At 46.1% G+C, this 27811-nt stretch overlaps 2 protein-coding genes across 2 annotated transcripts in view; one reads left to right on the top strand and one right to left on the bottom strand.

Moving 5' to 3' along the window:
* SNCB (synuclein beta) overlaps nucleotides 1-3971 on the bottom strand; it is a 30313-nt gene extending 26342 nt beyond the window's left edge. Inside the window, exons 1-2 of the mRNA XM_056861814.1 lie at nucleotides 3842-3971; nucleotides 2778-2912 (exon numbers count right to left, since the gene is read on the bottom strand). Coding sequence (XP_056717792.1) covers nucleotides 2778-2898 — 121 coding nt within the window. The 5' untranslated portion in view covers nucleotides 2899-2912; nucleotides 3842-3971. The remainder of the gene's footprint in view (nucleotides 1-2777; nucleotides 2913-3841) is intronic.
* An 83-nt stretch (nucleotides 3972-4054) lies between these two features.
* On the top strand, nucleotides 4055-19337 carry EIF4E1B (eukaryotic translation initiation factor 4E family member 1B). The gene is given in 9 exon segments (XM_056860292.1): nucleotides 4055-4205; nucleotides 4208-4281; nucleotides 11498-11512; nucleotides 12457-12545; nucleotides 16066-16161; nucleotides 17433-17496; nucleotides 17780-17893; nucleotides 18607-18746; nucleotides 19184-19337. Coding segments are annotated over 9 exon segments (831 nt in total). The 5' UTR covers nucleotides 4055-4081; the 3' UTR covers nucleotides 19299-19337.
* Nucleotides 19338-27811: the final 8474 nt, after the last annotated feature.

Here is a 27811-nt window from a genome sequence, read left to right as displayed (position 1 = left end):
TCCCCCTTTGCCGTTTTCCTGATCTGAAATGGCCCAGGGTGGCAATATTTGCCCCACTGGTGGGGGGGGGGGAGCTGCATGTGCATACACAGCCCTCAAACAAGGCAAATCACCCTTCCAGGGGTGGAAGGGGGGTAACGTCTGCCATCCCCCCTCCCACTGTAGACCTCTGTTTGGCCTCCTCTGCTGTTCCTGAGCATCTGTTGAACTCAGTGGATTGCTGCAAGAGGGGAAAGCCCCCCTCTGTGAGCTGATCTTGTGGGATGCAAGCCCCTCATTCCAGCTGCCACCTGCCTAACATCTGAAAACGGGCACATTCCGGGAAGGAGCTCTGAACACAATTTTAAAACAACAGGGAGGTATACGGGGGAGCACGCAGTCTTTCACATACCCTGATCCCAGGCAGTTCAGAGCTCCTGTTCTTAATACATGTGTGAACAGTACAGAAGTCCTACTTTCCTTCCCAATAACCTCTAAAGAAGTCCATAATACTGTCTGCTTGTGCTTTTGCAAAACCCTGGTTTACGGCATACTTCCATTGCATCTGAAGAAGTGTGCTCTGAGTCATGAACGCTCATGCTGGAATAAATGTCCCTAGTGGACTTCTGTTTTGTTTGGCTACCTAGGGAGGTCCACCACAGTCTGAAAAATCTCAGTGATGGTTTGGGACTAGCAGAATTTGGGAATCTGGGGCAAACAATTCCTAGATACATACAGGGTTCAAATCAAGTTTGGCCTCTGGGCTCTAATGTCTGCACTGAAAGATCAAGCCAGGCTTAGAAGTCAGGAAGAGGAGAAAGGAAGGATCGCTAGCAAAAGAGCATGTCTTGTGTTCGAAAGGTCAGCTGGTACCATCCACGCCACATCCCATTTATTGATCATTTTGCACCTTCCCCAGTTTTTCACAAAAAAGCCCGAACTGCATGAACAAGGCCGACCCTCTTGTGCTATTAGGCCAGAACTCTTCTCCCTTCCTGGCCTTTGTGCTCTTCCTCTTCCATGATCACAGCCTCCTGTTTTCTAGTTGCACATTTACACCATTGCGTCCATGCTCTTACAATGCCTTGTTCGTGTCTGCTAACTTATTTTAGCAGAACTGAACTTCCAATCACGTTCCCATCATGGATGCCTGCCGGTTCATTTCCGGGGCAAAACACCCCATGCTTATTCCAGTGCAACTTGTATCGATTCAGTAACAAAAATGTGCGTTCTCAATTCTAGGAGTGATCACATTCCAGTACAGGAAGCTTGTGAAAATCAGGACAAGAGAAAGGGAAATGAAATGACAGATGACACCAGGGCTGGTGAGAAGATGACAGATGAATTCCTGGGAGGAGGAGCTCTGTTTGCACGTGTCTCTGACCTGACTGGAAGGAGTGGTGTGATTGGAGGATGTCTCTAACCTTTTCCAACAGATGTGTGTGTGTGTGTTAGCAAATCTGTAAAAACTGAAGAAACTCCTGAATGCAGAGTAGACATCTATGAATATTCATCCATTGACCTCTTGTGCTGAACTGGACACAAAATCAGCCAACAGAGATCCAGCCTGATGCCCTTTCCTTTGAATGGAACTACAGCCTCACACACTGTTTCTGCCTTAGCAGAAGGTCCCCTGAATACCAGCCTAGAATGCTGTGTTATGGATAGGGTTGCCAACCTCCAGGTAATAGCTGGAGATCTCCTGCTATTACAACTGATCTTCACCTGGAGAAAATGGCCACTTTGGCCATTGGACTCTATGGCATTGAAGTCCCTCCCATCCCCAAACCCTGCCCTCCTTAGGCTCTGCCCCAAAACCTCCCACTGGTGGAAAAAAAGGCACCTGGCAATCCTAGTTATGGAGCTTATGCTTATAGGCAGCAACTGAGGGTTGAAGATGATGCCAATGGAGGACATTAAGCCAACAGCCAATGCTTCAGTACTGTATGTACAAGGGTGCCTGGTACACCATCCTGCATAGGCATTCTTATTTCACAGAGTTCTTCATCAGGCAAAATGAGACTATTCATTGGGTCAATAAATTCATTTGGTAGATTCATTTTTGTTGATAAAGAGTTCTATGAAATTTGGGCGCTTGCATACCATTTTTAAACTGCTGATCCAATAAAAAAAATAATAACTTCATCAGTTTTGGTCCCCCCCTCCCCCGAGGGACCAGCACTATATAAGGCAAATAAAGCAGACAAAGAAGAGAGTCTGATTCCAGCCTGAGTTTTCAAAAATCCTGGGTCTATTCCAGCTGTGTCACAGACTCTCAGTCTGTCTATGGGAATGTAATTCACTCTTGGTGAAAGGAGCACTGTGGTTCTCGACCATCTGCTCACAGCATATTATGTACAAGAAATATTGTGTGGTACTTAGATAACAATAACTAAACAAGCAAAAGCAGGGTTCCACAGATCACCTCCAGAAGATGAACCCCTATCACGTGCGAAGAGCCATCTTTGACAATCTAGCCCCCACCACACCCGCACAGGAAGTCCAGGAAGGGCGAGAGAGAGAAAATGGCCTTATAAAGGTTGCCCCATGACACCAGACTCCATTTTCCTGGGTCTTGTGCACTGTGTCCCACCGCTGCCCCAGAACTCCTTAACGAGAAACAGAGGGAAATGGGGGAAAGAAGCCAACTTACCAATTCAGAAGGACTCCCCAAAAGTGGCAAAAACCCCTCCGTGGAAGCTTGTCCCCCCCCCCCTTTCCTCTCTACATGGCATATTCCCCTTTGGTTTTCCTCAAAAGGGGGCACAGCCTGTGGGGAAGCTCTGCAGCAGCCTTACCCACATACAGCACGCCTTCCTTGGTCTTCTCCGCTGCCACCGCCACCCCTTCCTTAGTCTTCTCTGCTGCAGCAACGACCCCTTCCTTCGCCTTGGACAAGCCCTTCATAAACACATCCATCCCGGCACTGAGGTCTGTGTGAAGAGAAGAGACAGAGCAAAGATGGCTTCAGCAGAGGGCTCTGCTGATTCCAACAAGGAGATGGTCACAACGCCAGGGGGAAGGAGGTGGATCTGGCTTTGGAGAAATGGGGGGTGGAGATGGGGCTTGGCTGGCACAGCCCTCCCCTAGGTTGGTACCCAGAGCCAGAGGAAGACGTTGCCCATCTTGTTCGGCTCCGGGCGGTATCGTGCTGCAGACTTGGCTCCCCTGCCAGCTTGCCAGCCCATTGTGCTGGGAGAGGCGGGAGACGGCGGCTCTCCGTAGGTAAGGAGAGCAGCCACATGGACGGCCGACTCCCGCTCGCTGCCACGCTGCCGTGGGGAAAGCAACCTTGTGCCCCAGATTCAACAAGTCGAGTGGCAGCTGCTGCTGCAAAGGCTGCCCCTCCCCAGCAGCCATCATCCTGGCCTACCTCGCCTGTCTTAATGGCTGCAGCTGCCCCCTCCCTATTCATTTTCACGGCGGGGGGGGGGGGAGAGCTGGAAACCACATCTCTCCATCCCCATCCCTAAAAAGCATCGATTGGCTCCCCTGTGTGTGGAAAGGCAAGAAGGACACCGGGATCGAACCGGGCTCAAGGCAACCCAAACCGGGATGACTCCGTGTCCTTGAAAGGCGAGAAGCAGCGGGGGAGGGCTGGCGAGGCTGCTGGCCCCGTAAATTATTGGGGAGGGGGAAGGCTCCAGGAAGATGGGACCTCTCCTGCCCCCCTCAGCATCCCTGTTCAGAGGCAAGCTTGCCAGGCGCCAGAAGGGATTCCGCCTCCCCAAAAGACAGACCTCGGCCACGCGTCGCCAGCCCACCAAGGGGTGCGTGTGTTTCACCTTCAGGCCGGCGCTGTGACCCCCCGCCCTGGCCAATCCATGGAGGAGCTCTCCGATCTCGCCGAGCCGGCGCTCACCTGCGATGGGCGATAGCGCTGGACTCGGGTGCGTCTCCGCCGGAGGGTTCAGATCATTCCGGGCCGGAGCGGGCGGCGGCAGTGGCGGAGGCGGCGCGGTGCAGCGGGGGAGTCAGGGCAGCTCTGCCATGGAGCAGCTTGGGGAGGAGGAGGAGGAGGAGGAGGAGGAAGAGAGAGGAGCGGAGCGGAGGCGCCGATGCCCTCTCCCTGCTGCTGCCGCTGCTGCTGCTGAATATTGCAATGAGCCACCGCGCGCCCTATACCCGCCCGGCGAGGGGATTTCATCATAGCGCGCAATCCACGCTCCCCGCCCCTCCGCCCTGCCCGGATGCAGCAGCGAGACCCCCGGCCTGCACGGCTGCCTGCCCGGCGGCTGGGGCGGGGCATCCGAAAGGAGGGCGCAACTCAGACCTTTCTGACCCGGCACGACAGAAGGGCTCGCGAGCAAGAGCCTCGAGCTCCTTCCAGGGGTCGGTGGGCCCGCGGGGTGTTGCACATGCCGAGCCGGGCACGTAGACGCCGGTCAGCCATTTAGGCTGGCACGTGGATGCGAAGCCTCTGGGCCTCGCGCCTAGGAAACGCTCTTTCTCCACTCCACAAAGCAATAGCAGAAAAGCTGCTTCCGATATTCCCAGCGAGAAACATTCGATATCAAATTCGATATTCACAATTGATACTTAGGCCATTTATGCACGGGAGGTTTTGCCTTGAATTTGCCGCTCTCTAGATGCACATTTTCCCCATCCGAATTCTCAGAACTCAAAAATAAGCCCCCGTGCAGAGTTTTGAGAATTCCGATGGGGAAAATGTGCATCTAGAGAGCGGCACATCCAAGGTAAAACCTCCCATGAATAAGTGGCCTTAATTAGAGGAATCCGGACGCCCATGGAAATCATCTCGTCTGTGATGACCATAAGTAAATAGGTTTTGCAGATTCCTGGATAAATGTTGATTATTGCGTGCCTCATTAAAAATAGGTTTGGATTGAGACTGTCTTGCCTACAAATAATTGCAGGGGGGGTTCTTATACATCCCACAGAAGCAATCTAGTTCTCATAGTTTTAAATCTGGACTGGAATATCAGGCTGTAGGTGTAACACCTACTGGATTCCCCCCTCCTTTGCCTAGAAAATCGGCATGTCCAGAAGATTAGGCTAGAATTCTTTGCTGGGTGGCGGGGAGGGGTGTTCATGTAAGCCTCCACTTGAAGTGTTTCTGAAGATTCTTCCATGGAACAAATAGCTTTTGGTTAAGAGGCTGTTTAGATCAGGAAAATCGTGCAGGAGAAAGGGTTAAATGGGCATTATAAATAATTTGTAGAACAGTATCTGCTGCTGGCAAGCTCTTGTGATAGGGCAGAAGCCAACAGGAGAGTAATGTAAAACACAAAATGATAACCTCTTAAGGCTGCAATCCTAAACCCAATTTGGTAAGGCTGTCTTCTGAATAAGCATGCATAAAACCAGACTGAGTAACTAGGATTTATGGGATCATTCACAAAAAGCATCAAGATTTGATTCTGCTTAATTTGAACCACGGCTCATGAACACACAGTTTCATAATCTGTTTCCAGTGCCAAGATTATACCCTCCAACTACCTATGAAGTAATAGTAAGTAGATGGATGAGTAGATTTCTTTTGTCCGTGTGCAGTAGTGCTTTGCCTTACCACCAAACTGCCATGGAACATATGTATTCATCTGGGATTATGAGTACTTTCTAAGTGAGACAATGGGGCACCTTTTAAAAAAAGATTAGACATTGAAAGCCATGGAATACCTTTTATGAGGACCAACCATTTAATACAAAATAGTGTGCAAGTTTCTCTCTAGAACTCTTCAGCAAGCTGGATGTAAAGCTTATTATGCTACCAAGAAAATATGCATAGTTAGTGACTTTTTTTGTTGCTGATTTATGGTGACCACATAGGGTTTTCAAGGAGAGAGACTTTCAGAGGTGGTTTGCCATTACCTGACTCTGTGTCACATCCCTGGTTTTCCTTGGAGATCTCCCATCCGCATGCTTGACAGGTTCAAGGCTGAGAATGTATGGCTGGCCCAAGGTCACACAGCAAGTTTGCATGGCAGAGCGGGGATTCGAACCTGGCTTTCTCAGATCCTAGTCCAACACCTTAACCAGTACACCATGCTGGCTGTCTAGGTGAGTGACTAGTGAAACAAATAAAGTATAAATGTGCTGTCTTATAAAACATAGAAGGATAACTCACTGCAATCATACAAACTTTGTCCGTTCTAGAGTCCTACTATGGGCCTCTTGCTAATGCGGTTCCATTCTAGCCAATGTGAACCTAAATGACATGAAACACAGGTAATCTGAAACATGCAGTGTGGATATGTGACCATAGTTAACAAACTGCTGGGTGCACATCAACACAAGCTTTTTCATCTTGATGGGTGCCCTTCATATCTGGAAACGTTTCAAGAAAGAAAAATCTTCTTGGTTGCAGTCGCTCATGGGGGGAAAATCCCTGCTTACTGAATTAAATATGCAACACACAAAACCCTGCGGCACAGGCTACGTTGGTTCCAAGTGGATTTGACGGCAGGTCTGCAAAAGCCCTTTTGAACTGAGGATGTGCTTGATAGACAGTACTTTGCACAGCATTTGAACTCCAAGAAGCAACGCAACTTCCCAATAAAAACTAGTGTGAAGAAGCTTGTTGGCAACCTCAGCCCTGTTTTTGAATCCCTGTCCCCTAATGCAGGACTGCATATTGTGATCCAGCAAGCCAAAGTATTGACATTATTAGGATTTCCCCCAGCTTTTTAAAAGAGCTAAAATCAGCCAAAGGAGCCTCAGATTTGGATTGGAGTACAGTTTTCCCAGTATCAGTTGTTACCCCATCCTTGCTGCAGAGCTGCTGTTTGCCCTGGCTGAGAAAGAATACAGAAACATACTTGTATATTTTCCCCTGCAGGGGAGACAATTGAGATCAGGAAAATGGCACACCACTTTGCTTATCCTGTAACCACAAGTTGCTATTGACATTTTAAAGAGCTGTGTGAGATCCTGATCACCAAGCATGGTCCCCAGAGAGGCAGCAAAGAAGCAGGAGGCTTATTTGAGGGGCCATTCATTGCTGGCAGGCCGAACTTAGCTTGTTGAGATGCAAGCTGTCAAGGCCTTCCCTAATGAATCTGAATACATTCAATTCCTGTGAAGACTCTGAGTGGGCCAAAAAGCAGGCTGCAAAAACTGAAGAAACAGATTAGGTCTACATTTTTTTTTCTAGAGGAAAGTGGGGGGAAGCTAAATGAAAACCAGAATTTCTCATACATTTTGAAAATAGTTAAACTTTCCAGAATGATTTTACAATTTAAGTTAAAAATCTCTCAGGAAAGACCCACCTTTGTTGAACTTTTTCATAATTCATTTAACTTTTTGGGTTGCTAACTCTGGGCTGGGAAATTCCTGGAGATTTAGAGGCAGAACCTGGGGAGGTCAGGGTTTAGGGAAGGAAGGAACCTCAGTGGGTTGTAATGCCATACAGTCCACTCTTGAAAGCAGCCATTTTCTCCACAGGAGCTGATCCCTGTGGCTTGGAGAGCAGGTGTAATTCTGAGAGATCTCCAGGCTCCTCCTGTGGAGGTTGGCAACCCTACATAATAATGTACACTAACAGAACAACTATTTGAGTAAGCCACTGCAGTATTTAAAATTTATCTGAAATAAGTTTAATCATCCTCTAGTACTATATCGCTAGTCCTTTCAACCAGTTTAGGATCAACTGTAATGCCATAATAAATAAATTTTGGGGCTTTGTTAACAAGTGCTTTGTGAGCACATATCTGTGTAAATTAGAAATACCTTCATTCCACATGAAAAGGAAGTGAGAGCCCATGTGGTGTTTTGTTAGGACTGGGAAGATCAGAGTTAAATCCCATAACAGTCACTAGCCGTGCAATCCTAAACAGAGTCCCGTCCTCCTATGCTGACTGATATCAGTGGATCTAGAAGGTTCTAACTCTGTTTATAGGGTTGCCAACCTCCACGTGGTGGCAGGAGATCTCCTGCTATTAGAACTGATCTCCAGCCAATAGAGATCACTTCACCTGGAGAAAATGGCCGCTTTGGCAATTGGACTGTGGCATTCAAGTCCCTCCCTTCCCCAAACCCTGCCCTCCTCAGGCTCTGCCCCAAAAACCTCCCACTGGTGGTGAAGAGGGACCTGACAACCCTATCTGTTTAGGACTGCATTGTAAATGAAGTTGGGCCAGTCATGCTCTTAGGACTGAACTGAGTAGTAAAAATGTTTGGACTATTTCTGATGTCGTTACTACTTACTTCTTTATATACAGTTGAAAGAGAGGTTGCTGCTTTATCCAGCATGACTCCTATGGTTTTACAGCTGCATGTCATGTGGAAATTCAACAGATGAAGCATTCTCCCAGTGGAGACGAAATGATGAGGGAAAGCTTCACCTACTGAATAATTGCCCGTTGTGCACCTGTTAAAAGCCTCCTCCTAGCCTCGCCAGAAACCATGGCAAGTCAAACTGAAATGAAATCATTTTATTTTTCAGAAGCAAATGAAGTTAGACATTCGTGTATGGAAACTTTAACATAAGTTTGGCTTGATAGGTAGGCATTTTCTAGAACCAGTCTCCCTAGAACATTCTGTTACATAATGGGACCTCTGGGACATTCTGTCACCTTATGAAAGGCATTTCAGTTGCAGCACAGAGGTTGCAGAAGCTCAAAAACGGCTTCTTTTTACAGGATAATTGGCGTTTAGGCAGAAGCTGCCAAACAGGTCTATCTCTATCTGGTGGCAATCCTCAGCTACAGTTACCAGGTGCTTCTTATTTTATAAAACAAGTCAGGACTCACAAGCAATTACAGAAGGGGGGGGGGTACAATTTGGAAATCCCTACTACCAATCTCTGTGATTCCAGGGTACTCAGCGCCGCGGCTGAGCCGTTCCCCTCCTCCATTTCTCCTTGAACTATTTAGGGCCAACATTCCATTTCTTCTCCCCAAGCTCAGTCTTCTCATCTGGCTAGTGGGTGTGTGTCTTTTTCTTTTGGCAATGTCACATTTTCTGCAAACCTGTTAAGTCCCTTGAATATGTAGATTATGTAAGTCCATTATCTGATATCCTTTCTTTTCTTTTTTAAAGAGAGCCTGGTAAAAAGTGACTGCTTTCCTTAAGCCTCTGACTTTCCTTAAGCCTCCTTAGTTCTATGGGCCCATTTTGGCCTGTCTGTTGCATTCCCTCCAATAGGGGGAGACAGATGTGCCTCCTCCATGTAGTAAGGAATTTGAAGGAAGGCGGAAAGCAGGGCTTGGGGGGCTTTAACAAGTGAGGCTTATGGGTGGTTCTGAAGGGGCCCTTTGGGATAAAAGGAGACTTGAACCAGTGGGGGGCTGTTGTTGTCATTGTCCAGGAGGGTAGCAGTGGAAGATGGTGAGTGTTTCTCCCTGCTGCGTATAACTCACAGCGGCTGGTTTTCTAAATTACTGTTTTAGCTGCTGCTTCTTCTTTTTAACTTTCCGAAGTCTTATTGACCTTGAGGAAGAGGAAAGGTTAGGTTTAAAAGTGTTCTTTAAAAAAAAAATCTGAATAATTTGTGTGTGTTTTTTAGTGTAAGGTTGTTTTTTCCCCGCACTAAAGCTGCAGTTCTGAGTATGCTTGTGTGAGAATAATTGGTTAATTTAGGGGGACATAAAGCACACATAAAGTTAACCCGGGCTGTGTTTTGCTGAACCATGGCAGGTAGACGGGGTGGGATTAAGTTTAGTAAGCCTATCCCTAGTAGGACTGCCAATTTCCCTCTATGGCCGGTGATGAGAAGAGCAACTATGCTTGTTGAAACTGCCTCCTCCCTATGGAGGAAGGACTCCTATCATTATTTTGCATGATTGAGGGGGAGGGGACATTCACCTCCTGATCGTCTGTTTACAGCTAAGCTGTTAAAGGCAGAAGAGCCCTTTCAGAAAAAAAAGTTGCAGAATTAGGTATCCCATATATTGTTCCTGGTAACATTCTCCAATGGGGTTGCCAACCTCCAGGTACTAGCTGGAGATCACCTGCTATTACAACTGATCTCCAGCCAACAGAGATCAGTTCACCTCTCTGATCTCTGAAAATGGCCACTTTGCTAACTGGTCTCTATGGCATTGAAGTCCCTCCCCAAACCCCGCCCTCCTCAGGCCCCTCCCCAAAAACCTCCCACCGGTGGTGAAGAGGGACCTGGCAACCCTTTTCTCCAAGGGCCTCAGCTTTGGGTGGCAGTGGCTGGTGTAAACCCATTCTCCAGGCAGGTGAGAAGAACTGATAGGGTGTACCCTTGGCTTTTACTGTGGAATGGTATTTTAAACCAGCAAGGACTGTATCCGCCCTAGTAGTGTTTAAGAAACCAGGTAAATCTGGGCAGTTCAAAAGGTAAAGGGCAATTGAAGTGGGGAAGGGTCAACAGCAGCCTTTGTAGTTTTATGCTGTGTTTGCTAAGGATGGCTCTTCTTGTGAGTAATTTTTTAACTGCCCTGTGTGATGGGTCTTTCCTTTCTGCATCCTAAATGGTTGGTAGAAAGATGGGTTATAAATATTTTAAATAAATGACTTGGATTGATGCATCTGATTGAGGAACTAACAGGTTACTAGAAGTTATACGTAGAGCCTGCTGTATCAGACCATTGGTTCAGCTAGTCCCGTGTTGGCAAACCTATGGCACGCGTGCCGGACTTGGCATGCCGAGCCCTCTCTATGGGGACGCGCAGCCGTTGCGTCTGCGTTCCCTGGACTCCCGCCGCCCAGCTGCAGGCAGCGCGGAGCAGTTCAAAGCACCCCCCTTTCCTGGACTCCAGGCAGCGCAGAACAGTTCAAAGCGCCCCCTTCCCAGGACTCCCCGCTGCTCTGCGCTGCCAAAGCGCCCTCCCTTCCCTGGACTCCCCACCGCCCAGCTGGGAGGAAACCTCAGTATTCAGGTTAAATTGCCGTGTTGGCACTTTGCAATAAATAAGTGGGTTTTGGGTTGCAGTTTGGGCACTCGGTCTCTAAAAGGTTCGCCATCACTGAGCTAGTCCAACATGCTGTTTCACACAACAGCCAACCAGTTGCCCTGGAGGGCCAAACAAACAGGGCACGGAGGCAAAGGCTCTTCTTTGCTGTCGCCTGCTAGCTCTGGTATTCAGAGGTTTGCTGCCTCTGTAGATAGAGGTTCCCTTCAGTGACCACGACCAGTAGCCGTTGCTAGACCTCTCCCCCTTTTAAAGCTAGCTGTATAGTTGTGACCATCATTACCTTCACTGACAGCCATTTCTACAGTTTTAAGTACTACTTTTTGTCTGTCCTGAACTTTTTACTCAACAACTTTATCGGATGCCGTTGAGTTCTAATATTATGGGAGAGGGAGAAAAAGCTCCTTCATTCCACCCCATGTATAGTGTTATCATCCTCCATCCTCCCCCCCCCCCCAGCTGTCTTTTTTCTAAATTGTAAAGTCCCACACTCTCCAGCCTTTCCTCATAGGAAAGTTGCTCCAACCTTTTAATCATCTTGGTTGCCCTCCTTCAGACTTCTTTGAGCTCTGCAATATCCTTGTTGAGATATGGCAACCAGAACTGCACGCAATATTTTAAATGGGTAGGGTTGCCAGATCCGGGTTGGGAAATGCCTGGAGATTTTGGGGGTGGAGTCTGAGGAGGGCAGAGTTTGGAGCGGGGAGATCAGTTGTAATAGCAGGAGATCTCCAGCCACCACCTGGAGGTTGGCAACCATATAAATGAGGCTGTACCAAAGCTCTATACATGGACATTACCATACTAGCTGTATTATTTTCAGTCCCTTTTGTAATAATTCCTAGCATGGAAAGTTCTCCTTATGAGCTTCTTTGCTGTGACACCTATATTTCTGGCTCTGCTTTGTCTTCCCTGAGAGCGTTGCCTCAGTATCCTGTCCCTTAACGTGATTTTGCCATTTCATGTGGTGTCCCACCTTTTTCACGAAATCTGCCTTGAGTCTTGGCGAGAAAGGTAGACTAAAAACAAAGTACATAGAAATATGAATTCCAGAGGGGTAGCTCTGTTAGTCATTTGCAGCCAAAACAAGCGCTTTGCAACGCTTGACTAGCACATTTTTATTCTAGCATAAATTCTTGCGGCCTGACACCCCTGTTCTCAGATGTATCTGAGGAAGCAGGTGCTGGTCCACAAATGTTTGTGCAGGAATGAAAATGTGCCAGTTTTTAAAATGCTGCAAAGCTTGTTTTGTTTTTCTCTTATAGGTGGTGCCAACTTTTTTTTGGGGGGGGGAGGGGAATAAAGCTCTGTGAGCAGTTCCAGAGGCTGCGCTTTTCAGAGGTAAAACAAAACTTGGGGGAGGGGGAGCTTTTCATTCATTTTTTCTGAGAGGGCACGCTTGCTCCTGGAATGGAGAACCACTTGGAGGCTTACTGCATAGGTTTGTTTTGCTAGTTGGAAATGGCTTTCATCCAAAACACTCTTGTTCTGCCATTGAAGAAGGGCACCTGTACCCATGTAGAGTACCTCTAGTTTTCCCTTCCCTCACTTACTGCGAATGCAGGGACAATCCTTCTGTTATTTTTTGGTTTGTGTTCCTTGTTTTGACATGCTGTCCACTCAATGCAAATGTCAGGCGAGTGCACGGGAAGAGCAGCGAAAATGCAAGGCCAGGAGAGAGGCGGCGGCTGTGGAGCGCTTCAGGAAACATCCTCTCCAGAACAGGTACTGGCTGAGCAGAGGCAGGTATTCTACTGTGGTTATATCTGAAGCAAGCAGGGGACCCACAAGGGCTTGCAGGGGACATCTCAGCTCCCCTCCCCCAACATCTCCTCTTTCTCCTTCATAGGCGCTCCCCTCTTTCTGCTTCCTTCCCACCCAACCCTCAAACCTACTTTTCTCTCCTCCCCCTTCGGCTTTCCCTCATTCACTCTCCCTGGCAGCCCTAGCCAGGAAACCTATGGCTGAGTTGCACAGTGGGGAGCCTGCAAGGACTTGCAGGTGGTATCTCACTTCCCCCTGCATTGCTCTCCCTATACTATTTCATCCTGGTAGTACCTATATCCTTTCTGCGCTTCCTTCTCTCATTCTCACCCACCAACCCAACTTTCATTTGCCCCCCATTATTATGTATGCATGGCCGAGACACGAGACGAATTCCAACAGCAACTGCTTTATTAGGTGAACAGGAACAGAACTCGAGAACTGTGCGACAAACTCCTGCTTATATGCCTGCTTGGCCGCTCGGGGCCATGCACCCAAGTCCGTGATTGGGCTGCTGCAACCCTTACAGCCAACAGGGACACACAAGCGCAGGAGCCTGGAGAAGCTCCAATCTCAACAGAGATTCAGCTTCCCGCTGCATACATGACACCCATCTTCAATTATATTTATTTATTTACTTCATTTGTACCCTACCTTTCTCCACAACAGGGATCCAAAGCAGTTTACAGAATTCTCCTCTCCATTTTATCCTCACAATGACCCTGTGAAGTAGGTTAGGCTGAGAACATGTGATTGGCCCAAAGTCACCCAGTGACCTTCCATAGCAGAGTGAGGATTCGAACCTGGGTCTCCCAGATCCTATTCTCAAACTCCAACCACTGAACAAACCTGGTTTTTGTTGGGTGGCTACTGCTGTACAGTAGCAAGCAACTGGGCCTGGGTGTAGGGTTGCCAACCTCCAGGTACTAGCTGGAGATCTCCTGCTATTATAACATCTCCAGCCAATAGAGATCAGTTCACCAGGAGAAAATGGCCGCTTTGGCAATTGGACTCTATGGCATTGAAATCCCTCCCTCCCCAAACCCCGCCCTCCTCAGGCTCCACCCCAAAAACCTCCTGCTGGTGGCGAAGAGGGACCTAGCAACCCTAACCTGGGTGAGTCATGCGTGGTAGCAAGTTGCCTGATAGTTGCTGGTAGGCCTGCCCTGATTGGTACTCCTTCAAAGGCCAAAAGAGCCCAGGAAACGACCCTGCCCCTAGTCCTTGCCTTCTGCTGACAGAAACCAAGGCTTGTAGCTTGGCATGGTTGCCCACCAGAGGCCTCTGAGGGCATTTTTTTAAAGTTACATGTTCTGCTTCTATTCAGTAGAGGGGTTAACCCCCCATTTTTTAAAAAAATATTTCAGTTGTTATTGTTTTTTTGCAAACCTGGGGCCTTTTCAGGTTTGTGGAAAGATTTGTCTTGTGCGTTCAAGACTCCAGTCTCTGGATTTAAGTAGCCACAGATTTGGCCACACAGTGAGTCAAACTGATTCTGTGGCCCTCCACAGTGAAGTTTTGCAATCTTACATTTCCTGGTTTAATGGCTATTTTTCCTACTAACCTGCAATGTCCTGGTTATAGGCATCCAAATGTGACCAGAGAAGAATGTGTGACTCAGCAGATATTTATTCCCAAGAAACTCTTTCTTTGCTTTCAAGAAATGCTTTATATGCCACTGGGTACCTCTTGAGTGACCACTGCTGTAAAAAAGCAAGCTCGATGCTGGTATAAATTCCAGATGTATTCACAGAATTGTTTTCCTAAAAGTGTTATGACTTCAAATGTGATGGTGACATTTTCTGTTGCCTCTTTTACCACTTCAGGAAAATCCCACCTGAAATCATCTGGGAAGTGGAGGCTTTCCCCCTTGTGCCTGGAAGGGGTTTCCAATATATGAAACGCAAAATCGTCCACCCACCTTTAGTCATCCTGAGGATCCCCTAGTTGCCCTTGCTCTGCCATCTCACTAGTGGGGCCAGACCTCTTCATGGCCAGTCCTCGACCCAAGAGGCTGCTTAGAGAGGAGAGCAGTGCTGCACCTCAGGGGCTTAGCTTTCTCCCAGTGTGGCTGGCAGTGCAGAGGGGGCAATGGTCTACTGCACCCATCGTTGTGCCTTTCCACATGGAGACAGGCTTGTGTAGTTTCCTTGCTGCTGCTGCAGTACATTGCAGCAGCCACAGGGCTTCCACATGGCTCATTTCCCCATAGTGTCCCTGCCCCAGTCCCTGGAAGCAGCCAATTCCCCCCCCCCCCCAAAGAAACCCCTAGGGTTTTTTCAGTTTTTTCAAAAATTAGCAACTAGATATTGCTACATCAATTTCATGTTCACAAATCAGCAACTAGGTATTGCTACATTAATTTCATGTTAAAACAATCTGAATTCCCAGAGATTACTTTGAAAAGACTCTAGCCCTTCCACTGCGAAGATATGCCATGTGTGAGACCGGAAAGATCCATGTGGCACCCTTCCAGGCTTTGCTGTGATCTTTCCCCAAACTCTGCTGCAAAGCCGATTTGGGAAAGAAGAAGGTTGTTTTTTTGTACTCCAATTTTCTCTCCCTTTTTAAGGAGACTCAAACCGATTTACAATATCCTTCCCTTCCTCTCCCCACAGCAGACACCTTGTGAGGTAGGTGGGGCTGAGAAAATTTGAAGAGAACTGTGACTACCCAAGGACATCCATCTCGCTTCATGTGTAGGAGTGGGGAAAACCAACCCAGTTTTCCAGATTAGAGTCCACCTCTCTGAACCACAACACCATGCTAGCTCTACATGCATTACATGAACAATGTCTATGTAACTCATATGAGTAATTTCTTTTGCGGTGGTTATGGAGGCTTGGTAATGCCCTCCCTACTGCTGCCCTAATTTCAGCATATCGAAGGTTTACTAACGGAACATGAACACATGAAGCTGCCTTATATTGAGTATAAACCATTGGACTATCAAGGTCAGCATTGGTTGACCGTGATAAGTTAGGCAGAGTATGTGATTGGCCCAAGATCACCCAACAAGCTTCCATGACAGGGAGGGGATTTGAGCCTGGGTCTCCCAGATCCTAGTTTGACACTCTAACTACTACACCATACTGGCTGTATGGACCTTACCTTCATTTTAACCAATCCTGCCTTTGTGGCATGAGAGGCATCCCTGTAAGACTTATGCTTGTTGGAGAATAAGCTTCATCTTCTTTCATCCCCTCTCCACACAAGGGGAGGAGCTGCAGAGAAGGCACTGAATTGTAATGGCTGCATAAAATCCCCCGTGCACTTCCTGCAACTTAATATGTGAACAGATGTGCCATAAAGAACTGAACTCAGTATGGAGCAGCAGCACCCCCTTGCCACTGTTTAGAAAGGGCAATGCTTTGACTCCTGGCACAGTGAGTCAGGGTATGTTTGCACATAGCTTGAGTGCCTGTATAAAAATGTGTGCTTATACCTGGTATTTAATGATGCCTTCTACTGACCATCATAGGTGGGTCTTGTGGTTCTTCAAAAACGACAAGAGCAAGACCTGGCAGGAGAATTTGCGACTTGTCACCAAGTTTGACACTGTGGAAGACTTTTGGGCGTGAGTGCATTTCACTTTTTCTTCTTACTGTTGGGATCCCTGAACCTGACAATCACAAATTCAGTGTGTGGAGGGTGTGTGTGTGTGTCTGCCTTCTCCAGTGAAAATGGCAATATACCTACATTAGTAAGATTCAGAAGCATAGGAGATCATTAAACATTCCTAGATGTGTCTCAGAAATGTTCTGCTAAAAGTATCGTCAACATCATGCTGCCAACTTTTTTTCATCAGTGAGTAAAAGAGTTAACTTGCAATAGTTGGGATAGGTGCCCTCCTCCCCCCGCAACACATGCACAATGCTGTAGAATCTGACACCAATAGGCCTTCATGCAAACTCTTTGCATACATAAGAACTCCAGCAACAGCAAGTAGATAAGAGAAGCATTCAGAAAAAGAACTTTCAGTGTTGACACCCACCTAAAGTATTGTTGGGGCTTACTCTTACTTCAGACTCCAAGTAGCTTAATGTTCCTTTTCATCCAGGCAATAGAGGACTGTAGCCCTGGAAGAGAGACCAAGCATCTCTCAGAATTCTTTGCACCCTTGCTCAACTGCAGTTCTCTGGATTCTTTGGGGAAAAGCATGTTGTTCAAGCTCTTATAAAAACAACACAAACTTGCAATATAAATACAATTTGGGTGTAACCCAAGTGGTACCATTAAACGTATCAATGATTGGGAAGAGAGTGGTTTAACATACTAGTTGGAAGGGAAACAATCTGTGTCTGACAAACACCTTCCACTTCAGAGCTGCCCTGTACATTTGCGTGTACTTGTGCATATATATGTTAAAAATGAAACATGGAGTCTATTTTAAAACAAATTAGATACATACTGTAGGGAGCTCCCAATGGGCCCAGTTCCCTGCAGCATGGGCTTCTTGTTTTTGTGGAACAGCTTTTAAAGATATTTCCAGGGATGTGTTGTGTTGCTACTTTAGAAATGTCCCTGCCATCTTTTATAAGGTACCTCAAGATCTCAAATCTATTACAGCCAAGGCCAATATAAAATATACATCCTATGATAAAACCATACAGCTCCCACTTTCAACATCTCATCTGTGCTTACTAGTCTGAAGATTTCTCCATAAGATCTTTGTTCATCATTAATGTTTTCCGTTTCCAACAGACAAGAGCAAAATTTTGCTATGGAGTGTGAGATAAAAGTCACCCTGTCTTCCAGTAGAAGGAGGAACTTTTTAAGGTACCTATCTCCATGGGGAATAATAATGCTATCCATTTTTTCCCATACCATATCTGTCTCCTTCTGCAGGCTGTACAGTCATATCCAGCTGGCCAGCAAGCTGACCTCAGGCTGTGACTACTCCCTTTTCAAGGTAAGGCATCTCCAAGTCGGCATCATCTGACTCTTGTCCCTGTTCATTTGTACTGTGCATGTCTCCTGTGGGCATGCTGAGCAGAGAAGGCTAGTTCACTCTGCTGTCATAAGGCTCTCTGTTTTTTTCTTATTGGCTGAGCATGGCCATACACCACAGTGCTGTGCATGGCCTGCTGGGAGTCCAGTGCCTCGTAACTTGATGTAGCAATTGTGGAGGCTCCGAGGTAGGCATGGGTTGCATGTGCTGAGATAGCGAGGACTCCTTGTTGCTTCCCTGACAGGACGGCATTGAGCCTATGTGGGAAGATAACCGGAACAAGCGGGGTGGCCGTTGGCTTATCGCGTTGGCCAAGCAGCAGCGGCATACAGAACTCGACCATTTCTGGTTGGAGACAGTAAGTAAGCTCTGTGTATGTGTGTACACAGATCATCACTGGTTTCTGCTGGGCTTAAGCCTTGTTCTTTCTCTCTTAGACAGACAGAAGAGCTCCCACACTAGCCCTCCCTTCAGTTGTTCTTTCCCAAGACTGTGGTGTTTCATGGGTTGTAAGGTGGCTTGTACCACTGGATTGCTTGGTAAGGGGAGAAAAAAAGGCTATATGGTTCCCTTCTGCCCAGGCAATTCTTCCTCTCTTGTATAAGAAAGCTAACCTACCAACCCACCCTCAGCAAGGTGTAGTGGTTAAGAGTGGTGGTTAGGAGCAGTGGACTCTGATCTGGAGAACCGGGTTTGATTCCCCACTCCTCCACATGAGTGGCGGAGGCTAATCTGTTGAACTGGGTTTGTTTCCCCACTCCTACACACAAAGCCAGCTGAGTGACCTTGGGCTAGTCACACTCTCTCAGCCCCACCTACCTCACAGGGTGTCTGTTGTGGGGAGGGGAAGGAAAGGTGACTGTAAGCCAGTTTGATTCTCAAGTGGTAGAGAAAGTCGGCATATAAAAACCAACTCCTCCTCCTTCTATCCCAAAGGTTGTAGCTTCTTTCCCCCTTGGGTAGGGCAAACTGTTTAAAGAGCCTTTAAGGCCAGAGGTTTTGCCCATTTCTCCTGCAAATAGTGCAATCTGGGGTTCCCTGTAATTCCTGTTGCTGTTTTTTCTCCTGTAGCTGCTGTGTCTGATCGGAGAGATGTTTGATGACTACAGTGATGATGTCTGTGGTGCTGTCATTAACATCCGTGCCAAGGGGGACAAGATTGCAATCTGGACCCAGGAGGCGGAGAATCGGGATGGCGTCACCCATATTGGGTACAAGGCTGTTCCTTTTCCTCAGTTGTTTATATATATTTTTATTTTTCGTTTTCTATCCTGCTCTCCTCCCCCCAAGGCAGGACTCAGAGCAGCATTTGCCCATGTAGTGCTGAGCAGTGACATAAGAGGGATAATGTCAGCCATCTTTTCTATCCTGCTCTCCTCCCCCCAAGGCAGGACTCAGAGCAGCATTTGCCCATGTAGTGCTGAGCAGTGACATAAGAGGGATAATGTCAGCCATCTTCCAGAAGGTGGAATATATGGGGGGGCTTGAAATGAGAATGAGTGGTTGGCATAAATATGAAATTCCTTTTCTTTTTAAAGTATTGCTTCACGGGGCGGGGGGGCGGGGTTCTGGGAATGCTAATGATGTCTACAGGAAAGCATGGCTGTTATCGGCAGGCTGATTTCAACAGAATATTGCTTGTTTGCAGGCGGGTGTACAAGGAGCGCCTGGGCCTGTCTTCAAAGGTGGTGATTGGTTATCAGGCTCATGCAGACACAGCCACCAAGAGCGGTTCCCTCATGAAGAACAAGTTTGTGGTGTGAGCCACTGTGATGGAGCCTCGCAACTGGCAGGATCTCTGGGGGGAGGTTCTGGATGGAAGGAAGAAGGAGATGGGTGGGGTTGATATATAGAACAGTACTGTGAGTGGTGATATAATTTTGCTCTGTTCTTGAGAAACTAAAATTTTGCAGCCTCGCACTTATACTTTTGTCTTTGGCCAGGGGTGTGGAAGCTAATCATTGTTGTCATCAAAATGATTTCTTTGGACTGAGCAGGGTTATCAGAAGTGGGATCTCTTTAGGGGTGAGGTTCTACGTCGCTTACCTCCCTGTCCAGACACTTGGGTTGTATGGCAACAATTTGCTAGCTGGATAGTGGATGAGCTGACTTTCTCTCCCTCCCCCAACCTGGTTGGGTTCTCACAACAATCAAGAACTCTATTCTTTTTTGGTGAGAAGATTTATCTTCTGCTATTCCATTTTCTGGCGCAAGGTGAAACATTTACCACTCACAGGTAATTCTTCACTGAACCAGAAGGGAGAGGGGGTACCGACCAAGCCCCAACCAGGCAGCTGCCCCAGATTACCCCCACCCCCGGCACGGGCAAGCAGGCAGGCATCCAACCGGTGGCACACAGGATGGTCTGTTACACCAGCCGGGTGTAGCCGTCCAGCTGCACGCCAGAGTTGCTCCTCCTCTGCATGGTCCGGGCCGGATTCTACAGCCGGCTCCTGCAACCTCTGCCTGCAGGGATGAAATGAGGACACACTGGCCCAACCCCCCACCCCCGCACGCATTCTGGCCCTGCCCCCTTTAACCCCTCCATTGTCACCACTTCTGCCCACTTCAGTACTCTTGTAGTACTGAGGGAATATGTTTATCCATGGCCTGGGTGGGAAAGGGTTAACACAGTTTCTTGGGTGGTCCTAGCAGCTCCATAGTGAAGGACTCTTCTGCAAGGAGGAAAAAGGGTTACTTTTTTCAGCAAAACAAACTCACATCTGCCTTGAATAGAGACTATTCCTGTCCACGGGAGGGGGCGGATCGCCTGTCTTAGATCCTTCTGAACTAGAGATCTGCCAGGACTCACGAAGGGCCAGACCAAATGATTTCGCAGGCCTTATACGGCCTGTGGGCCGGATGTTCACGACCCCTTCTCTGTGGCATTATAAGCTGTTCAGGCCCCTCCACTCCCCAAACCCTGCCCTTCCCAGGTTCCTCCCCCTAAATCACCAGAAATTTCCCTAGAACTGTCAACCCTATTTATTCCCCAGCTCATGTTATCCAAATAGCCATCCATCTAGCCCCTAGATGGGCAAATACTTATCTCAGGAAGCTCATCTTCACTCTGCTGGTGATTTGAACATTTTATGGTCCTCCTCCCTGGGAAAGAGCTTTGTTCCCAGAGCTTTGGGGACCTCTGGTTAAGCTTCAAATCATCTTGCATCTCCTGGGCATGCCAAAGTGTGGGTTGATTGTGTAACTGGAGAAGTACGCAACAAAACCCATGTTTGGTAAGGAGGAGCAATGAGTTGCAGTCTGAAAGATGTTTTTAGCCTTGACCATAGCAGCCATTAATGGGCTTCTGTTAACCACTGAATAGAGAAGAAAAAGGCCTAGCTCAATCTTGCTGCATGCTCCCTATCTACACCTGTTCAGAGCAGTTGGCAAGAGCTATGGCAGCTTTGGAGTTCTGATGGAGCTTGAACGGAGGCTTCAGGCTGCATCCAAAGTGTATTGACACTAATCTGTCCTAACAACTGAAGCTCTCTTCTCCGTGCTTCTCTTAGTGATGGGAACAGGAACCCAGGCATTCCTCGCCTCCAGCATTTTCTTGTGCCTGTTTGTCTTTCTGTCCCTTAGAACAAACATTCATGCTGGGTTGCTTAAGTTGTCTTTCTTCATAATGAATAATAAGGTTGTCATTGACTGTTCATGATATGCAGGGGCAAAAAAAGTATAGGAAGACTCACAATGCACTATTTAACAGACAAAAAGAAATGTGTGGCCCAAACACTGATATGTGTGTGACTGTATAAGGGGGTTGGTGGGTTTGAACTGAAGAGTGCTTTTAGAATGGAGGGGGGGAGGGGAAAACCACCAAGGACTAGGAGCATACAAAGAACCCTGCTGGATCATCTTATCCACTGTCTTGTCTCACAAAGGCCTTTTATGCAGGGACGTTTCCCTGTGGTCACCCCCGTTGATTGCTTCGGCGCTTCATTTTGATTATGGATGCCTTTCCCGACCATCAGAGATTGCCTCGCTGTCCCCGTGCATTTTGCCCGCATTTTCCAGATTTTGGCTAAAACAACATCTGGAAAACATGAGCAAAACTCGCAGGGAGAGCGAGGTGACCTCTCACGGTCGGAAAATGCATGCATAATAAAAAGGAAGCCCCGAAGCAGTTGGCGGGAGTGACCGTGGGGAAAGCTCCCTGCATGAAAGGCAACAGTGGCCAGCCAGTAACCTTGGAGGGTCAACAAAGCAGGTCATAGGGGCTAAGGCCTTCTCCTGGTATTGCTTCTTGCCACTGGTATTCAGAGGTTGACTGCCTTTGACTAGGAACGTTTTCTTTAGGTAGCCTGGCTAGTAGGCACTGAACAATCACTCTTTTAAAGCAATCCATGCTTATAGCTGTCACTGTGTCCACTGGCAGTGAATTCCACAATTTAGTTTCTTGTTGAGTAAAGAATTACTTCCTTTGATCCATCCTCTTCACTGGGTGCCCCTGAGTTCTAGCACTATGGGAGAAAGAGAGAAGTTCTACCCTCAAATCCGAGCCTTCTTAATGCTAACACACAAAAGAGGCAGGAGATGCAGTACACAAAGAGAACATTTAGTAGTTAGGCAACTTCAGCATCAGACTTGCATGTCAATTCAGGTCATGACACAGATAGAATTTCTCAGTTTTTTTAAAAAAGATTGTGCCTTGTCGCAGGTAGTGATAGAACCACCGAAAAGAGCAAACTTGATTTTGATTCAGCATGGTGCTCATGAAGTGACACATGAAGTCTGTGTTTACCCATGAGGTAACCATGTACACTGAATTCTAGCCAACATGCATGTGTGGGGGATGCAGCATTCACAAGGAACAGACATTTAACTTCAAAAGAGGAAATTTCTCAAATGAGAGGGTTATGTAATAGGAGCTGGAACGATGTTAGTGTCAAATTCTTTAAGCAGCAAGGAAATAGCATAATAGAGCCTCAGTGCTCTGGCTAATCAAATAAAAATCTCTGATACGGCAGGCCATGGAGGAATACGAAAACTAAATTAGTAGAAACATGAAGAGAAGCAATAAAATTAAGGGGGAAATCTTTTTATGTCAGAAGTAGGAGCCTGGCCAAAGCTATCACAGGACAATTAAGCACAATGATATGAAGGAAATGATTGAAACAAGCGTCAGGGGAGTTGGAATACCAGTCCTCCATCTATTTATTTAAGGTTCTTGGTCAGCACTCAGCACATATCCCAACTGCATGTTCTCCTTTTGCTGAGACTCTCCCCAACTCTTATTTCAAAGACTAATATAAAAACTAAACATACTAGATTTTGAAACAGGAAAGTGCCATCAAGTTACAGCTGCCTTAGGGTGACCCTGTAGGGATTTCAAGGCAAGAGACTTCAGAGATGGTTTGCCATTGCTTGCCTCTGTGCCACAACCCTGGTATTCCTTGGTAGTCTCCCAAATACTACCAGGGCCTGTCCCTTCTTAGCTTTCACCTGATGAGATTGGGCTAGCCTGGACCATCCAGCTCAGGGCTGGAGCAGGGTAGTCTCATGCTATTTAGGTAGTAACAAAGTACACACAACAGTTTTATGCATGGGAGGTTTTGCTGCTCTCTAGATGCACATTTTCCCTATCCGAATTCTCAAAACTTTGCATGGGGGCTTATTGAGTTTTGAGAATTTGGATGGGCAAAATGTGCATTTAGAGAGTGGCAAATCCAAGGCAAAACCTCCCATGCATAAATGGCCACAGTGGGGGGCAAATGTAGCTGTAAAACATTACACACACAAACCAAAAGGTTCACTAAATTGCAGTACGTTGCTTACAGATGATTGTACAAAGGGCATGGTGAATTTACTCACATACCTTGGTGCTGGTATTCAGAGCTTCTAAAGCATCCTTGCAATTTGCCATAGGAGCACATGAGTGCAATGCTGGTAGCCCCCGAAGCCTGGCAGTGGGGTTCATAGGGAGCCTGGCCATAGGTGATGCACATAACCTCTATGTTCCTTTCTCCCCTGTAGCATTATAAAAAGCTGCTAGACTTTTAACACTGCAAAAGTTATAAAAGATACCTGCAAATACAGGCTCTGTGGCTCAGTTTGGTGCTTAATACAACGCAGAGCTAGAATGTCATGGTAGAAGAGGGAGCTGGGGTTGGTAGAGAGTAGGGTTTCTCAGCTGAATAAGACAGTGGTTGGACAACTGTTCTGGACCAGTCTTCAGAGAAGCCACATAAATAAAGCTAACTTTAAAAGTGGAACAGATATGAGATGCTTATGCATGAATTTTGTTTGACACTTCCCATCGTAAGGTTGACAATGAGGAAATAGAAATTGTTCAAGACTTTCTATTCCTTGGCTCCACCATCAACCAAAAGGGAGACTGCAGCCAAGAAATCAGAAGGAGATTGAGACTGGGAAGGGCAGCCATGAAGGAGCTAGAAAATATTTTGAAGTGTAAGGATGTGTCACTGGCCACCAAGACTAGATTAATTCATGCCATCGTATTCCCTATTACTATGTATGGGTGTGAAAGCTGGACAGTGAAGAAAGTTGATAGGAAGAAAATAGATTCCTTTGAAATGTGGTGTTGGAGGAGAGTGTTACGGATTCCGTGGACTGCCAAAAAAACAAATCAGTGGGTTATAGATCAAATCAAGCCTGAACTGACCCTAGAAGCTAAAATGACTAAACTGAGGCTATCGTATTTTGGTCACGTCATGAGACGACAAGAGTCACTGGAAAAGACAGTCATGCTAGGAAACGTTGAGGGCAGCAGGAAAAGAGGAAGACCCAACAAGAGATGGATTGACTCAATAAAGGAAGCCACAGCCTTCAATTTGCAAGATCTGAGCAAGACTGTCAAAGACAGGACATTTTGGAGGACTTTCATTCATAGGGTCGCCATGAGTTGGAAGCGACTTGACTGCACTTAACACACACACACACACACACACACACACATTGTAAGTAGCCTCCAGCTGCATTCCCTATGAATTTACAACCTGGGAAAAGATTGATTTTCTCCCAATTGTGCAATACTGCTCTCCAAATGTACTGAAAACACCATTTCTGTGGCACAAAAGTGCTAACGCAAGGAAAGACGTTTAGATCCTATGCAACACATGTAGGACTGTTTCCTGTGTGAGAAAAGGTGGTGTGGAAAGACTAGGAGAAGCAAACATAAAGAATGCATAAGAATGTGGTGTTGGGAGTAATTGGAGTGGGATCATATGGCCAAATATGAAATAAGACTTGTGACTGAAAACTTCCAAGAATGGAGATTCCACTGTCCCAGAACTTTTATAGTTAAGAAATTCTTCCTAATCATGTTTAACTTGTATCTGCCTGTCTTTAATTTGCAGAACTGTCATTTTTTTCTATCGGGAATCAATTTCAGTATCTGAAAGATGACAGTCTTTCTCTTCACCAAATCACCCCCCTAATTACTCTTCTGTATTTTTGTTTGTTCTCCTTTGATCTATATTTGGAGACCCTTTACCTTTTCTGATCCATTTCTGCCTTCATGCCATCCTCCTCAAAAAGTGGTGTTCGGAATTAAGTTTCCAGATGAGATCTTACTGTTGTTCAGTACAAGATTCTCCTGATGTTAAAAAAACTATTTTAAATACATCTTAACGGCCTTTTAAGGGCCAGTTTCACACATAAAAGTCCATAATTCATTGCCTGCAGCATTACACAATGATGTGGATGCATGAATTAGGCACCACCGACAAAGAAGAAGAGTTGGTTTTTATATGCTGACTTTCTCTACCGCTTAAGGAAGAATCAAAGTGGCTTACAATCACCTTCCCTCCCGCCCCACAACAGACACCCTGTGAGGTAGGTGGGGCTGAGAGAGCTCTAAAAGAGCTGTGACTAGCCCAAAGTCACCCAGCTGGCTTCATGTGGAGGAGTGGAGAAACCAACCCAGTTCTCCAGATTAGAGTCCACCTCGCTACATGAACAATGTCTATGTAACATATGAGTTACATATGAGTCATTTCTTTTGCGGTGGTTATGGAGGCTTGGTAATGCCCTCCCTACTGCTGCCCACATTTCAGCATATCGGAGGTTTACTAACATAACATGAACACATGAAGCTGCCTTATATTTAGTATAAGCTATTGGTCTATCAAGGTCAGCATTGTTTGCTGGCAGCTGCTCTCTGGGGTCTCAGGCAGAGGTCTTTCTCTTTACCTACTACCTGGACCTTCCACATGCAAAACAAATGCTCTACCACTGAGCCACTGCCCAATACCACAGTATTTTGTTATTCAAACACAAGGCCTCTTGAATCTTAGCACAGTTTGGTACATTGGGACTCTTTGCTTTGCCCTCTGGGGCAGTCATCCCTACAAGCTTATTTCATACAGATCCCCAAATTCTCCTCCCATGCTGCAGAATTACAGTTCCTGGCTTAGGACAGAAACCTAGTACCAGCCAAAGCCTAGCATTAGTGTGCTTATTCTTAGGTACCAATGTGGTATATGCTATGTATAGTGAAAGGAAAATATAGATCCTTGGCTGATTCAGAGTTAGAATAAGAACAACATTACAATTTTTTTAAATAAACTTTTTTTTTATAGTGACCAAAGTATTCAACAATCAATATAAGTAAACATCAAAGTATAGATTCTAATTAATAATTGTTGAAAATACATCCATATATAGATAATAAAAAATAAAATATAAAAACTTCCCCTACACCTCCCTCAATCTTGTCATTTATTTGTTATTTCCTGTGTTTAAGATTCTAATCCTAATATTATTACAAACATTTATAAACATTCACTATTTCATTTACCTATTTTAAAATAAAGACCAAAAAAGAAAAGGAAAAAAGAACAGATATATAAAAATAAAAATGGATTAGATAATATGTAACTTTTTAAACCTCCTTTAGAAATGAATATTCTAATTTCTCCGTTTCTCCCACATCTAATGACTGTCAATTATGTTAATGTCATTAATTCTTGTTTTTATCAAAGCCAAACCGTTTAATCAGACCATTTTAGTTAAATCCCAGAAAAAAAAACTAAGCCCTTTGACCCAGTCTCTTTATTTTAAATTTCCAACATCTTCCTCTCTTTCCCAGAAGCTTTAAATGATGAAGGGCATCCATGGAAGTTGTTAATGTAGTTCCCTCTGTGAAAATTGATGTAAGATAGTGAATATGCGACAGATTTTCTTCCATCCCCAAGGCGAAGAGAAAAATCCCGGTGTTTCTAGCTGTTCGCCCTTTTAAGTTCTCCCAGTTAACTTTGAAAAGTTCCTCAGGTAGTACATACAACCAAAAATCCAGGGTGCTTACATTCATCTCTATGGTTATCAGTCGGGTTGATTCGGTTTCTTCTTGCAGGTATATATCCTTCGGAAATCCTTCATAGCTCTCCATCTCCTTTGCAGTGTTTAATTCTTCATTTAATGGTTTATCATTTGGGGAGCTTCCTTCTCTCATCTCAGATCTCATTGTCATAATCCGGACTTTAATATCCTTAAGATCTCCCAGAATTTCATCCAATTTCCGAATAGCAAGTTCATAGGTGTTGTTTGTCAGAGAGAAGAGACGATCCATGTATTTAATCTCACTTTCCATGGTTACCACTTCTGATGGTTAATTGAAGTTTAATTTGTAAAATCCAGACAGGAATATGTTGAGCTGTAGAATGATGTTGCGGGGGGTAGAGTAGAAAGTTGCACGTCAGCCTCCTTCTTTTTGCCTAGGAACTGGGGAAGTATTTGCCAGTTACACAATGCCACACATCCAGTCTCAAATCCCGCAGTATTCTCACGATGGCAGACGATAGCTGATTCTTCTGGGTAAGACGTGGCAAAGGAATTTGTTTACTCAGAAAAGCCTCCTCCCGGAAATAGAGAGGAATCTGCTCGTCCCTCCTCCTTACACTTCAGGATTTCTGATTGGTGGCTATACCGTCATTCAAATAGTCCCGATTGTTGTGTCTATCCACCGATCAATTTGATTAAGATCCTGTCGGCTTATCGAATGTTTTTAAATGTCAAAGACTCAGCCAAATCTCAGATGGGAAGATTCGGATTCTATAGATATTTTTTCCACTCCTTCAAAGCTTCCAATTTCAGGTAAAACAAAAGAGTTCTTGTTACTTACTCAGATTTTAGAAGAGTAGGTATTCTTGATTAAATATCGTTGCTTAGATGGTAACAGATAGGGGAGAGCTGAGCTTAAAATCCAAAGATATGTTCACGGCAATGGTTCCCCCTCAAGCCAGACGGAACCTCGTCCAGGATTCCAAGAGTCGCACAATGGCTCTCTCGGCAAAACTGGGGGTCAAACCGT

This window comes from Euleptes europaea, chromosome 1 (genome assembly GCF_029931775.1).
Source record: "Euleptes europaea isolate rEulEur1 chromosome 1, rEulEur1.hap1, whole genome shotgun sequence".
Lineage (NCBI taxonomy): Eukaryota > Metazoa > Chordata > Lepidosauria > Squamata > Sphaerodactylidae > Euleptes > Euleptes europaea.
This window is presented reverse-complemented; position numbering and strand designations above follow the sequence as displayed.